At 41.1% G+C, this 15,582-nt stretch overlaps 2 protein-coding genes across 2 annotated transcripts; one reads left to right on the top strand and one right to left on the bottom strand.

Moving 5' to 3' along the window:
• Positions 1–827: 827 nt before the first annotated feature.
• LOC106955073 (bone morphogenetic protein 2) lies at positions 828–3,493 on the top strand. The gene is given in 5 exon segments (XM_074527703.1): positions 828–1,137; positions 1,373–1,512; positions 2,123–2,239; positions 2,370–2,574; positions 2,577–3,493. Coding segments are annotated over 5 exon segments (1,158 nt in total). The 5' UTR covers positions 828–881; the 3' UTR covers positions 3,017–3,493.
• Positions 3,494–4,279: 786 nt separating this feature from the next.
• On the bottom strand, positions 4,280–14,934 carry LOC106955071 (uncharacterized). The gene is made up of 3 exons (XM_015045030.1): positions 14,792–14,934; positions 14,594–14,695; positions 4,280–11,546 (listed from the first exon to the last, which is right to left on the bottom strand). Exon 3 carries the CDS (start codon positions 11,445–11,447, stop codon positions 5,349–5,351), a length of 6,099 nt encoding a protein of 2,032 aa, XP_014900516.1. The 5' UTR covers positions 11,448–11,546; positions 14,594–14,695; positions 14,792–14,934; the 3' UTR covers positions 4,280–5,348.
• Positions 14,935–15,582: the final 648 nt, after the last annotated feature.

Below are 15,582 nucleotides of genomic sequence, written 5' to 3'. Positions count from 1 at the left end.
AACATCTAACAGTTAACTGAACAGCTTTAATTAAATCCTAATGTTTACGTAAGATTTGCTAGCTAACGTTGCTAGAAATCAAACTTTCTTAAACATTGCATTTCAAAACCAAATTCTTTAATATTCACAATCCTCCAAAATTATTTTGACAGAGTACAAAGTCAATTAAAAAGACTCCAAACTACATAAAAACAAAGGAAATTAGTTATTATTGAACAATACGTTTAAAGCTAATGCACCCGATTTAAACAATTTTGATTATCTGAAATTATATTGACCAAACCCAGCCCACAAACTGCATACATGCTAAGGAAATATATTTATGACTGAACATTATTGTACAAACTAATAGGCTTGATTATAGTTCTTTATTATTATCATTATTGCATATTTAATGTGTTTTTGCAGAGTGAAAACCAAGAAAACAATTAAGGAAAATAATTCAGATTTATGTTGAATTGCTTCCAGAATTAATTTCTATAGTGTACAAACTGCACATGGCAGACAAATTAGGAATATTTTGTCTTTAGTTGCAATTACTCAAACAAATAAGCATGGAATAAGCTTAAATAATTTTAATGACTTATATTTAATTATCTCCAAAATTAAGTTTCATAGTTTAGGAACTGATTGAAAAAGTCAAACTAGAGATTAACGGGAAATGAATCATTGGTTTAATTTTTTATCTTGGTCGACTCTCGGCTCGTTTTCACCTTCTCTTTGTCTTTCCTCTTCCGTCATCAATCAGGACCCAATCCCCCCCTCGCTGTTAGCTGAACACAGGGCCAGTCTGTGCCCCCATCCCCCTCCCGCTCCCCCTCACCTCATCACCCGTCCTCCCAGCAGCGCAGGTGCCGGAGCTCAGTCCACTCTGCGTGACAATGCCAGCAGGAGCTCTGCGCCTCTCCCTCTGCCTCCTCCTCGCCGCCCTCCACCTGAGCTGCGTCCCCGGCGGGGCTCTGGATGAGGCGCCCTTCGAGCTGAAGGATTTCCCCCGAGCTCCTGCGTTTTCTCCGCACAAGAAGGCGCCGCAGTTCATGCTGGATCTGTTCAACGCCGTGTCCGTGGCTGACGGGGCGCACAGAAGCCAGAAGGAGATTCTGGAGGGGAACACGGTGCGCAGTTTTCAGGACAAAGGTGAGCGGAAACACATTTATTGCAACTTTGTTTTTTATACAATAAAGTTGCAATAAAGGGGAAAAAAGATTATGCATTTGTTTATTAATACGGAATATTTTTGCGCTGAAAGGCACAGATGTCAGTGCGTAAATCTTCGGGGAAAGGAACAATTACGCACGGACATCCGTCTGTACTTGGTTTTCTTGAGCAAATGTAGCCAATCATGTTCCTTCTGTTTTCTGTGGTTCTGCAGGACACAGCGGGCAGAGGATCCACTTTTTCAACTTGTCCTCTCTGGGCAGAGAGGAGAAAATGATCAAAGCTGAATTCCGCTGGTTCCGAAAGAAACACAAGTTCTACCTCGGGAACTCCTACAGGCCTCATTTCTATAAGGTGACTCTTAAAAGTCACCTTTATTCTTTGACATGGTTAAATTTGCAGAATATACTTCAAACTTTTATTTAATATGCAACACGTCATTTAAAAAGTCAACTTTTGATACTTCGTAGTGCAGTAAAATAGTAAATATTTCTGGTGATCATGATTTACAGCCACTCAGCAAATATTTGTTTTAGCTTACAAGTAATGAAAACATGACATTAGAATATTACATCAAGGCAATTAAAAAAAAACTTTAAAAAGTCATGTGGGCTTAAAGAAAATTATGTTTAATACCTGCTTAAAGTTTACTTTCAAAACAAATTTTTGATCTGACAAAACTCATTGGGACTAATAGTTTATTGAATATAGCTGTATATGGAAAGTTAAGTGAAAGGAAAAAGTGAGGCAAGAAAAAGAATAATCAGCAAACACATTTGAATTTATTCAGAATTCCTAATTGCAGTTATCAATCGAATTGATTTTTTTACCACACCTCTACTGTCATAGCAACCAGAAGTTCCTCAACACCTGAGCAAATACAGTAATTTATGCCAAAGTAGCCCTGAAAAACGCGTTGATATAAACGTTTCGTCAGCCAACGTTGCTGCGTTTTCTCGTCCAGGTGGACGTATACGAGGTTCCAGACAGCAAACTGAAAGCCCAGAGAGGAAACCTCATCACGTCCAGGCTGGTGCCTCTCTACACACAGGGATGGGAGGTTTTCAATGTCACTCAGATGGTAAGAGAAAATGTTCACAGTAGAGATTCACCAGTCAGATATTATCGATGACAAAAATTCTAGATCAGGCATCAGTGACGTTGTGTCCGATCCAACAGACCTGGACCAATCTTGTTTTGGTGAATCTCAGGTGTCTAAATGGATCCAGAGGAGTCAGGAGAACAACGGCATCCTGGTGGTGACGACGTTCCCCTCCAGTGACTTGATGAACTCTGAATCCAAGCAGCTTCAGTTGACAGACACGAGTGCCTACCTGGTCATTTTCTCAGACGACGGGAGGACGGAAGCGAACCGGTCATACCTGGGTAAGTTGATATGGGGCGACAGCCTGAGACCTTTCACCTCTGTTGCCATGCTAACGGTCTCCATCCTCCTACAACGGCAGCCTCCGAGTCTCTGGACCACCTCAGCAGGAGGAGACGTGCGTCCTCAGACTTCCCTCCCCGTGGTCGCCCCCAGTCCTGCCGGCGCGTCCCCCTCTTCGTGGACTTCGACGAGATCGGCTGGTCGGGTTGGATCATCTCTCCGCGCGGCTACAACGCCTACCACTGCAAGGGCTCCTGCCCGTTCCCACTGGGCGTGGGCCTGAGGGCCACCAACCACGCCACAGTGCGCTCCATTATGCACGCGCTCAAGCTGCCCGGGGAGGACTTGGGCGCCCCCTGCTGCGTGCCCGACAGACTGCAGTCCATCAGCTTGCTGTACTTTGACGATGAGGAGAATGTGGTTCTGAAGCAGTATGACGACATGGTGGCACTGAGCTGTGGCTGCCACTGACCCGGTTTGACTCAGACATGATTAGAACTGATGATTAGAGCTGGTTAGAACATGTTTCCTTGTATATGTTTAAATATTGATTTATTTTAAGAAATAAAAGATTCCTTAACTATTAACCCAAACTTTCTCTGGTGTTGTGGAAAACGGTTAGTGGACAAACCCCTTTAGGGTCCATGACACTATTGTATTCAGAATGGTTTTATAAACCAGCGTTTTTCAAAGTTGGAGTCGCTAGGGGGCCCCAGAGGGGCCTCAGAAAGCTACAGAGATGATGAAGAAAAAAAAAAAAGAAGAAATAAAAACAAATCCAGTACATTTGTGTATATTCCACAAGCTAAATAAGCAAGCGCAAAATGGAAAAGTAAAGAAAAAGAGCAAAGGAAGCGTCCACCAGCTTTGCTTTACTGCTGCAATAAAACACTAAGAACTCAGATGCTCCAGGTAAGAAGCAGCACAAACAGCATGATGCTGAATTCACTAATCAATAACCATTATTGAAGTGAGGAAAAAAAAACTTTTAAAAGTTGATATTTGGTATATTATCTTAGCATTGTCGGTTCATTTGCAAAGAGAATGGGGGATTAAATAATATAAATTATTTAATGTACATAAAATAATAGTTCTGTTATCTTAAATTGGAATTACAGTTTGACAGTTTGGGAAGCATTTAATTGTTGCATCTGTAGGAGTATGAAGAACATTTCAGCAATAGCTTCACGTTTATCATGTTACGCATTTAAATATTGTTTATAGCCGTTTTCCTTTTGTATTTTTTTAGAACTAAAAATGAATAATCATCAATCAAAGCCGACTTATGGTGCACCGTTTTAGTCGTTACAGATCTCATTTGATGTTGCATGGAAAGACATTGATTACTATGTAGTTTTAATTCCCAACGTGTCTGGTTTTGTATTTAGGAGAGTTGGAGTCTTTGCACATTGTGGACAGTAGGTGGCATTGTAGAGTCATACCTTGAACACCTGTACATTACAACACACAAATCAAAAGCCTGAAGGACAACCCCATATTTGTCCCCATGTCAAAAATATGGCACTTGTTCAGTGAAAATTTTCTAAATTTCTAAAATTTAACTGATGCTATTGCAAAAAAGTAATAAAAACCTAAGAAGAAGAAGCAAAATTGTTGATTTTCTCAGAATTGAAACTTGAAAACCAAAAACATTTGCCATTACTTTCAGTTAATTTCTTATGATAAAAAAGATAAAGAATAGTATTTGTAGTGAAATAAAGAGTCCAGCTGAACTCTGTTGAAGACAGTTGTTTATTTCATTGGAATGGATCACAGACACAAGACAGCTCTGCTCGACTAGCTGAGAAAAATGCAAATGCAAAAAAAACTTGCACCAATTCTTCTGCACATCTGAAAAACAATCTGTGAATGCAAAGTTCAAACTTTTCCAATAACTGGAATTTGTGGCGTTCGAAACACATTCAGCAGATGGCTAATTAAACACACGCAAAATGTCTGACATAGTGTTATTGTGTGGATGTTAACAGTCAAAATCAGCAGCATGAACATTTTGTATTGCTATTTTAAGTGTTGAATGGATTCAAGTAAGTTTAACGGTAAAGGGTTTTAACTTATCAGGCGAAAATAGAAAGGCAACAGAATTACCACATAAGAAAACAAAACCCACTACACCTGAAAATAAGTGACAATTTATTACTACTTCTGTAGTGTAGTACAAACTTTCAGCATTTACAAAATATAAACATCTCGCCTTAAAGCATGTCTTCTCTGTTTAAACGGCAATATATTTACATCAATGTGTCGGTTTTTCCTTATTAGATGCTGCTCATTTCAACATGAATTTATATTTTTACATTCGCAAATAGAAATGAGCGATCCAAAAATTATTTCTTCTAAATATGTACTTGACTCAGACTCACTCCTCTATACAAGTGCTGCAGAGGCTGAGGTGCAGTCAGAAAGCCAGGACACATTCTGTCCTGCATTAGCAAAAATTCAGGTCAACCAAAGTCAAAGTACAAAGACACAAGCATAAAAAGTTCATACCATTAGCATTTATTCCTCCATGAATGCTCCAAGAACATTCATGGGTGAATGACTGGCATTGTAACACTGCATTGGTGGTGTGCTTTGGATTTGAAGGCTCATTTTTGTGGTGTTTTTAGGCAAATTACAACTGAAATATTTTTTTTTAAATTGGGGAGAAAACATCTGGAAACTGTAGGAAACCTAAAGTAAAAGAAGTTAAGATCAGTTGAAAAAGGTTAAACCATGACAGAACATCACAAGAATAACGCCTAGAATGCAACAAACACCACGATGAAGTGAAACAACGGGCACATCAGCAGGGACAGTCCAGCTCTTCTGTCCCCAAGAACTCCCCTAACATCAGTTCCTGTTGACCATAGGCTGACTCTATGTATGGATGTCCCTCTTTAATATGCATTTTCCTTCCCCTTTCCTGGTGCCTCTGCTCTAACCCATTTGGTTCCACAAGAGTTGCTTGGACATTGGCTTTCGGAGCCATGGGGGACAGAGGAACTGGCACGAAGCTGTGGTAAACGACCAGTGGTGAAGTCAGGACCTCTACATGGGGCGCTTGAGGAACACCACCATCTGGTGGCTGGACTGGCAGCTGTACATAGCTTCCTGTACCAGGATCAAAGAAGGTTTTCGTCTTGACTTGTACTGGCAGGTCAACAAAGAAGTACTGCCCTGAGTTTGGATCCTGAAGGAGCTTTCGTTGGGTCATAGGGATGGACTGCGTGAGAATGGCGTGTTCCATGCTAGACTGACGAGAAAACTGGCTGGTTTGGCTTGACTGGCGGGACAGAGGCGGAATCTCAGTGCTGTATGCATCAATACTTTGACTTCTCCTCAGGGGGACACCTCTGCTCTGCTTGTCGGCGGCTCTGCCTCTCTGTTGAAGCTCATGCATGATGGATTTCTCAATGCGCTGAGTCCTGGGTTCAAGCTTTTCGCTGGCTGGGATATCAGCACTAAGCCTACGCTCTACTTTACCTCCCAGGTACCTATCAATGCTCTGTGATCGATTGAAAGGCCTGTCTGACACGGGCCTGTCACCGATGTGAGCTTTGTACACCGGCACATTACTGATGACGCTGTCACTGCTGTAATCTCTGTGTTCTGGCTTCTCTCGAGGATGTCTGATGGTGCTCCGACCTTGTCTTTCCGATGCTAGATTGGGTCGTTCATCAGTTCTTTGGCTGTTGCCTTCCACTGAATCCCGACTCTGCCTCCGAGTCCTGTTGTTTGTTTCTACTTTGTTTTGATTGTGGTTCTCATTGTGGGATTCACGCTGGGGATTGTTGTCATTTCTGTGGTTATTTGAATTATGATGACTGCCATCTTTGTGCTTTTTCTCACTACTCCTGCCAGTTTTAGCATTGCCACTGCTTTTGTGCTCCGATTTATCACTCCTAACCTTTTCAGCTTTGTGTTTGCCGCTGCTTTGAGATGACTTTTGTGATGATTTCTGGGACTCTTCCTTCTTCATCCTTCTGTTTGTTAGTTTAATGGCTTTTTGAACCGCTTTTTCAGATTTTGGTAAGACTGCTGGAGGTTTGGGCAGCCCAGTTTGACTGTCATTACCACTGGAAATGAATCCTGATTGCTCACCAATATTCTTTGTCATTTCACTCTCTTCAAGAACTTTAGCATTTGTCACTGCATCATCAGTTGGGTCAGCAGTACTAGTTGGTAAACTCTCAATATCTTCAGATGATGGGGTCACCCTGGAAAACCTTTCTTCTTCCTGTGGGACAAGTAGAGAATTCCCAACTTGGGATGTCCTGGGGCTTTCGTTTCGGATATCTGAGGACACCGTCAAGAACTGTGGTGATTTGGTTGCTGAAATCTCTATAGGTTTAAAGTCTTCAGGTGGAGTTATGATGATATTGTTGGTAGAAATGTCATTTACCAGTGAGAGCTCAGGGTTTTCCCTTGACTGGTTTAACTCTTTGTCTATTTTGTCTGATACACTGTTAATACCTCTTGGAGACCAGGGTAGTACAGGTTTCTTTGTCTTGCTATTAAAACTGTTGTCTTTGACTTTGAACAAGGCCGGGATTCCCAAAGTTGGAGAAAAAGTACTGGAAGATGATGTAGTTGAATTGCTTTCTTCATTGCCAAGTCTTTCATCTGTGATAACAATGTTTGTATCCATGCTATCCATATGCTGTAGCTCTGGTTGGTTTTGTGTGGACTTTAACCGTTTATTCATGCCTTCCAGCTCGCTTTCGTGATCGCTTAAGCAACAGTAACCCACCCCACCTCCATTTGAATTGCTTCGTTGTCCCAGTTCAATCACCTCCTCCACCTCAGCTGGTGAGTTCTCCAAAGAGTGGAAGACATTTGACTCAGTCTCTGTGGTTCTGTGCAGAGTACTTTCCACAGAGAAGTAGGAGGACTTGGAGGACAAGCTCGCTTGATCAGGTGGGCTCTGTGCAACACTGACACCTTTTATCAGCAGCAACGGCGATACAATGTTTTTGGGGATTTCACTAAGTTCTTCTGCATCTATTGTTACATCCTCACTAATTATTTTGAAATGTTCATCTGGCTTGAAGTTCTTGATCAGATCGTCATCTTGTTTTATTAAATGGTCTGGTTTCAAGGGGGCTTTTCGTTTCACCTTGCAGGATTCCTGAGCGTTAGCATGACTTCCAGCTGTGACTTCTCTTTTTGGACTAGTGTTAATCACTGAATTGTTAACTACCCCATATGTAAATGCCACTGCTGCAGTGTTTTTTACCTCATCCTCCATCTCTTTTAAAGAGGTTTCTCTCTGACTAGGTAGAGCTTCCTCAGTATCTGCACTTACATATATTTTAGGGCCTGTCTTGATGTCACATGATTGCTCTTCACTCCTTTCAAAATTTTCATTTTTATCATAGCCACCCAGCAGATCTTTGTCACTTGTTGTCCTCCCATCTCCTCTACTTACTCCTTTTTTGCTCCTTGGTGGAACAGGAGGAACATTTAAATCTTTGTCTTTCCTTTCATTTATCAAGTATACCTTGCCGTCTTTATACACCTGCCCTGCCGTTTCTGGTAAACTGACATTGCAATTATGAGCATGATTATCAACTAACCTTTCCCCAACATCTTTATCTTTAACTTTTAGGTGTAAATGTTGCTCATTTCCTGCTTTGTTCACATCCGGTAGAGCTTCCCTGCTTCCCAATCCGAGGGTCTCAGCAGGTCTAGGTTGGCTTGTTACTCTTAAGTCCCCTAATCTCTGTTTTCTGTTTTTCTCCTGAAGTGGAGAAGTGCTGTTATTCTTTTCTTCTCTTGGTCTAGTCATATAGTCTTTACAAGCTTTACCGTCCTGTAACCATGTTTCACAACCTTCATCTAGAATGTTGTTTTCAGATGCTACAACTGCCTCCTGCTCTGTAAATTTATTCCTTCTCTCCCGCTCTGAGATAATCTCCTCAAGTGCCATTTTAGCTTTGTCATAATTATTATTTACAAGTGCTTTGTTCACAACAACGTTACTGTCTACCTTTGTGAAGACCTCCTGCTTGCTCTGCTCCTTCTCTGCAAATATTTTTCTCTTAGCCGACGTGTTTCCTCTCATCGATAGCATACCTCTCTTAATGTTACGAAGCTCCCTGGAGATCAAGTTGTTTTTAACCTTTGCCTCCTCCTCAATGTTAAAAACCTCCTGTTTGTTCTTCACATTCTCAAGCATGCGATCACCAAGTCGTGCTCTTTCCAGCTCTTTCAAAGCCTGCAAATCGTTAAAAATATGCTCGCTATCTCTTATGTCTCCTACTGACTTTACTTCGACATCCGCCTCCATTTTCGCATTCACGTTCAAATTGCTCTCCTTTGCTTGCTCATCATCTGTCAATGTGCATCTCTGATGTTTGATAAAATTGTTCTGTCTGGATGAGAAGACATGCTTAGGTTTGCCTTGTTTATGGACAGGTCCATGTTCTTTATTTGGTAAATCTGGTTTTGCATCTACCAAATCACTATTAGAGGCTTTGTCAGCATAACGTCTTCGCTGCTTGTCAGGAGATAAGCAGAGCTGCAGATCTGATTTAGTAAAAGTTCTTTTTGGTACTGGTGGAGGCTCTTTGCTTATATTGCTACTTTTGCTAACCAGTGTTGTATCAGATGGTTCATTTAGCAATAACCCATAGTTGTTTTCTGTTACCAAACTATCCCTCCTGCTTTCAAAGGGCTCTTTAGAAACTCTCTGATCCCTTTCCTTCTGCCTCATTACATCTGCGTCTGGTATCTGCTTGCTGTTGCTGTCTGAATGACTTGCTGATCGAGCTTTATTTTTGGCTGCATTAATTGCTTCCTTTGCGGCTCTGATTACATTTGTTGTACTAATGGTTTGGCCACCTGTGTCGTCTTCCTGTGAAGCCAGCTGAACTGCAAAGTCCTTTGTATCTTTCACTGGCCATTCAGTTTTCTCTGGGACATTTGGCTGTGTTTTCTCCCCTGATGATAGCCCCCCTCTCTCCAGTATGTGGGGTGAAATTGTGGGTGAATAATCTTTGATGACATTTAAAGTACTTGGTGAAAGCCCTGTGTTTGTTGGCAGTGCATTTGGAGAAAGCTCTCTGTTTTTTGCATTAATCATTAAATCAGCGTTAATCGAAGCGTTGTTGCTTGGGGGTACTTGCAGATATTTCAGATCACTGTCAACAGGATTGGCTTTCTTGTACAAATTCAGGGATGGATAGTTTTGCTTTTTTGCCATTGGACTCTTGTTCTTCTTTGAGGACAGAAATGATGAAATGGAGTTCTCCTCTCCAAGATTGCTATTGTCAGCATCACATTTAGTCTGCAGTAAATTTGCCAACAAATAGTCATCTGATAAAGGCTTGTCATTGCAATGCCCTGTAAATTCAACATTTGATGGGGATACAATATGTTCCAAAACAGGGCCGCTAACTGTCTGCCCATCTTTGGCCGGTGTACTTAAGCCAGAGTCACTGCCCTCAGAAGGAGGATGATTCGCATTATCTGAGGGAGGAGATTGGACGCCACCTTCAGAAAGCTCCAGAGTTTTGAATTTATGTGGGCTGTATCGACTCTTCACCCTCTTCCTGTTGTCCTTCAAGTTGAAGAGGATGCTCGATGCGAGCGATTTGTAGGTTTCTCGCTTGACCGGAGGTTCAGGAGTCACTTTGGCCTCGGAGTGAGGTCTGCTCAGAAGGTCGAGGACAGAGGGTGAGAGAACTGCCTGGAGGATTTCTGAAGTTTCTGTTGGCTGTCTGGAAGGAATGACGGGAGTCATCAGCTGGGAGATGCTAAATGGTGTAGAGGCTGAAGAGCTTGCTTCCTGAACTGCCTTCACTTCCACAGATTCAGTGTCCTTTTTGACCACCACAATGTTTTCATCCATCGGTTTTGAATTACTTTCTTGAGGTGGTTTTCGAAGTTGATTTGCTGGGATCACACTTTTTGCCCTGGGGCCATTGCGTCTCCATGGGGCAGCAGTCTTATCCCCTCCATCTGAGGAGCACCTCTTCTCAGCCAGAGGGGCCGCAGGCTTTGGCATGACTTTTGGTGGAGGAGGGGCTGGGCTGGGTTCAGGAACTTTGGCGGTGGATAGCTCAACTCTTACTTTCTGGCATGACTGTACCTCCTCCGTATGCAACATCTCTGATGTATGTGCCTCAGTCAGCTCCTTATAAAAGGGCAAGTCGTACCACTTAGGAACATTGTCAGCACAGAGAATATCGGTGACTGTGCCGTCTTGGCCAAAGGGGTACCGGTTCAAATCTGTCCATGTTTGGAAAGGACTAAACTCGCTGTGGAGGAAAAAGTTTTTTATGTTCAGTTTTCTAAGCTTTGCTGTGGATTTAGCATTTTTAATCTTTGTCAGATTCCCAGATGGAAGATTGACATCCTTGCATTTTTTATTAGAAGAGCCACAACCAGACTTATTGTTCTCATAATGTCTATTGGTGATACTAGTGTGATAGTCAGAGGAGAATTCTGAAAGCTCTCTTTCTATGCTGCGAAGTGCCGATTTATCCCACGATTCACCATTAGAGTCCGTCATTCCTCCATTCCTTTCCTCTGTGACGCTTAGCACCTTGAGGAAGGATGACATGTGGGATATGTCATCCTGCTGCTGCTGTTTGCAGGGCTGAGCATCGTCTTTATCCTGTTTGTGTTGTCCTGCTTTTTTAGATTCCTTATGTGGGTTCTTTTTAAAGGGCTCCCCTGCTAAAGGCTTGAGGCAGCTGTACGGCGAGTATCCATACAAAAATTCGTCGTTGTACACTGCATCGTCCCCGACGCAGAGACTACGGAAGGCCCTGTCGGTCAGGGTGCTGACCTCTCGATCCGTCTCGTCCATAAACAAGTCCGTGAAGCCGTTGGGGAAGCGATGGTGTAGCATGCTTCCCATCCGGTGGTTTATGTGTCGCTTTTCCACGCAACTCATGGTGTCAGCAAGTTTCTTGCTATTTTTTCATCACCAGTCAACATAACCTGTGTTGCTGCTGCAGCTCGGTGGGTCTTTCCCCTCAACTTTGTCCTTCACCTACAAAGATGTCACAATAAGCAATGTCAGTAAGGCAATGCATATTACAGGGTAAGCAGTTAGAACCTCGAAAAACTCATGTAATGAACCAATCGAGCATTACATTATGACTAGTATTAACTAATCTCTGGCTATGCTCCATCAAACTGCAATGCATTGTGCACCAAAACTTTTTTTTACAAATATATCCACATTAATGCACCATTGTTTGCTTCCCACATGCATCCAGGAGCCTGTAGTCGATCACTGGTCATAATGCTATGCCTGATCTTAATATTTTGAATGAATCTAAAGGGATTTAAGCTGTCGTTGCACTAATAACCTTTATGTACACAGCATGTGGTGGCCTGGACCAAGCTGGAGCTATGCAGGCAGCAGACAAACACTTCAGAGCATGCACTTGACTATTTTAAGCAATGTGTGCTTCAAGCTGTTAGCACCAACTGCACTGCTGTTTCACTCAAAGAAATATAGTTTTGCTCCATTTACAGGTAAAATTAAAATAAATAAATAAATGAACTTGGCCCATATCATTTCTAAAAAAAAAACAACTGCTTCCCATATGTACGATTCTATTTTATCAGGAAGGTTTAAGTCTGAGAAGCTAACATCTGGATTATTGCAAACAAATGCAAAACTATTAAAATGTCCAGCAGTTAAGCTGTAGCATGTGGCACAGGAAATGAGACACAATCAATTACAAATCTCGGTCTACCTCAGCAACAGCTGCTCTACTGTATCTCACTCTAGCTACCCTGAGTTCTCAGAATAGTTCAGTAACCCATTTATACCTCCTGACCTGAGAGTCTGCCACTCACATAAAACCTGAGGCTTCAACCACTCATGCAAACATCTCTTAAAAGAAAATGACTTTGACCAAATGAATAGTGAATCTTGCTGTTTGAAATATAATGAAACAGAAGAAAACAAAAGCATTATGTCTAGAAATGTTCACATTCACTTTGATGGATGGCCTGATGAAAGGTGGGTGATGAAGACAAATTATTGTTGAATATATACTTTCCTTTGTAAATAACTAAGGACATGCTCAGATTTATTCAGTGAATTTCTGTCAAGTTGTTCCCTAACCTAAAGTATGAAGACGTGTTTTTAGGGGGCAGTGAGTTTGTAGAAAAGTAGATAAGTAGAAAAGTCATCGGGAAACTAACAATTTTTTTTTTTTTTTTTTTTTCCATAAATGTAGCCTTCGGAAAATCTTAACCGGAAATTCCTATAGCTCTGCCATTCAACTCTTATTTGTCGTACTTTTTACAGCTGAACAAATGGTGGAAGGCTGCTAATAAAGACAGACTAGTTGATTTTATCAACTGAAATGGAAAAACTTTAAAGGTTTATACCCTTAATGGACATTGCTATGTTAACAATATTGCACCAATATTGTTTGGAAGCTATCAACACTAAATCACAGTTGGATACATCCAGCAATCCAAACTAACAGACCTGTAGTTACATGAAACCTATTCGGTTGAAAAAAAAAAAAAAAAACCTGGAATAACCTTAACAGTCTCCTGTGAAGGTTTACATTTCATACCCACTATAACTGTCCTGCAAGCAATGGATTTAAACATTTTCAGTTAAGTCGTTTGAAATAACTAAAGTTAGCTTATCCGGGGAATGACTTCGATTAGTGTTTAGCCTTCAAACACTCTGCAGTTGTTTAGCTGAGAAAAAAAGCAGCAAACTTAGCAAAAGCCTTTTGTTAATTTGTAGTTACAGTAGACCCCTGCCAATTTGCATATTAGTATTCATGGATTCACCTATTTGCTGATTTTTCAGCAAATAGGTGAAAAATCACCTATAATAAATAGGTGTAATAGTAATTTACTAATTTATTCATGAGAAATGCACCTAATATTTTGTCTAAGAACATATCTAAAAGTTTTGAGAGGAAATGCAGCTTGGGAAGCTAAAATACCGCGGCGTAATGCTATTTGACATACCACTGGCTGACGTTTTGGGAGTTATTTATTTACCTTAGGACTGCTACTCTGGAGTGAAAATAAAGAAGACTGTAAATGTTAGCTTCTGCAATACTGCTAAGACAGATTCTATGTGTAACATTGCATTGTATTCAATAATATAGCATTGGGCCCAATAGAGATAAGCATTTTCAATTTGAGCTGCATCAATTGCTAAAATTAGCTTCCATAACTACCAGTAAACTTTCCATTGCTCTGAAGTTGTTTACCTGAGAAAACTGACACAGACTTAATGGTTTCTTTTTAAATATTAGTGATTTATTGTTTGATAATATACAGTGTACCCCATGGAGATAAAAGTATAATGTTAGTTGTTTTTATTGCTGAAATGAGATCAAACAGTGTCAATTAAGCTAGCAGTTAGCTCGTCATGGCTCTGAAGTGTTTTGCCCTGAATAGCAAACAATTTAACAGTCTCTTGTTAGATTGTAGTAACTTGATTTAAATAAAATGGAAGTGCATCCCATAAACATTTTTAACTTGGTTTTAATCACTAAAATTTGTTTTAATCGCTCAAACATATTGCCCATTTAGCTAGCAGTTAGCTTTCCACCACTCTGGGGATTTCTACACATTTCTACAAACTCGGTTAAGAGAACTATTACAGTACTAATGTCTTTTTTCATAATACCCAGACAGTTCAATTTGCCAGGTAAAAGTCTCAAGACCTTATTGACTTCACTGTATGTAAGGCCAGACTTTCTGAATATTTTGGCTTTCTAGGACCTCTTGGTTGCCAGCAATCTTCCACCTCTCATAACTAGATATCAGTTAGCAGCCACGGTACTTTCCCAGCATCTGCTTGTGTATTTATACTCACAAATTGAGATAGCCAAACTAACTGTACTGTACAAAGACTCAAACTATAAAGCGTAGACATTGTTTTTCATTGTAGATATTACATTATGGGTGAAATGAATAAGACAACATGTCCGTTTAGTGGTTTAAAAGTAAGAAAACACATGAGTGATTAGCCAAAACACTATGAAACGTTCAGTGTCGGCCATTTATCATATTTTAAATAATTTAATTTTAGTCCTTCCTTACCTTGGTGATGGGTGTGTCATGCTCGCAGCAAGAGGTCTACCCACACTAATGTACGGTTAAGAACAAATCCCCAGAGTTAAGTCCAGCAATCCAGAGCTGCACCTGTAGCCAATATTCCAGTCAGTAATTCCTCATCACTAACTTTTTTTTTTTTTTTCTCAAGTTACGTGTTTAAGATCTAGGACAAAGAAAACTCACCTCAGTGAGTCAAGCCCCTGGATCCATGTTCAAATGTGCTGGTGTGGCCGGCCTGCTCAGCGCGAGCTCACAAGGTACCAAAATAGACGCACAAGTCAGCGTGGCCAAACTGAGCAGCAACACAGGACCCAGCTTGATGCCTCTCATTGGAATAACCAGTAGGTGTCGAGTGGCAGGGTAAGACGGGCCAGCCGCCATGAAATGGACACTATCATTGGTTATTTTTGTAACTGAGCATTCAGATCTGATTGGTTCTTGTATTGATCTTCTCGTTACTGTCTGGTACCTTTGAAAACAAGACTTGTCATAGAAGAAGAGGGAATGACTAGTTTGGACAATATATAGTGGCTGGTGGGTGAACTTAGCTGGTTACACTGGCTTATATTTAGCTGCCAACTTCTATTGCCTGAGTCACTCAAAGAAACGAGTGTTTGATATTGCATATTGCCTCACAAAAGTCCAGATTAGGCTTGCTGGGTGCAAACGTCTGCTGACTGGCATGACCAAGGCAGGGCTGGACTCATTCTTGTTGCTCAAGCTCTGTTTACAAGGCCGTGATGTGGAAACGTGTGACCGGGTTGTCTAGTTTTAGGACTGATGCAGCTGTTGTTGCTGTGTGATTATGCTGAAACTTAGGAGGGGTGTTGTGTTGACTTATTGTGCCTCGTGGAAGGATAATATATGTGATTTATGTAACGGATCATCTCTGTGCATTCCGAAAGCAGAGATGTTTTTATTTCTCCAAGCTCTACTGTGTGGCTCCATGCAAGTGTTGAAGCTATTAGCAGCTC

The sequence above is a fragment of the Poecilia latipinna genome, unplaced genomic scaffold (genome assembly GCF_001443285.1).
Source record: "Poecilia latipinna isolate Pla-1442-1.1 unplaced genomic scaffold, P_latipinna-1.0 Scaffold702, whole genome shotgun sequence".
NCBI classification, from domain to species: Eukaryota; Metazoa; Chordata; class Actinopteri; order Cyprinodontiformes; family Poeciliidae; genus Poecilia; species Poecilia latipinna.
The sequence above is the reverse complement of the archived record's forward strand: the minus strand, read 5'-3'. Positions and strand labels throughout refer to the sequence as shown.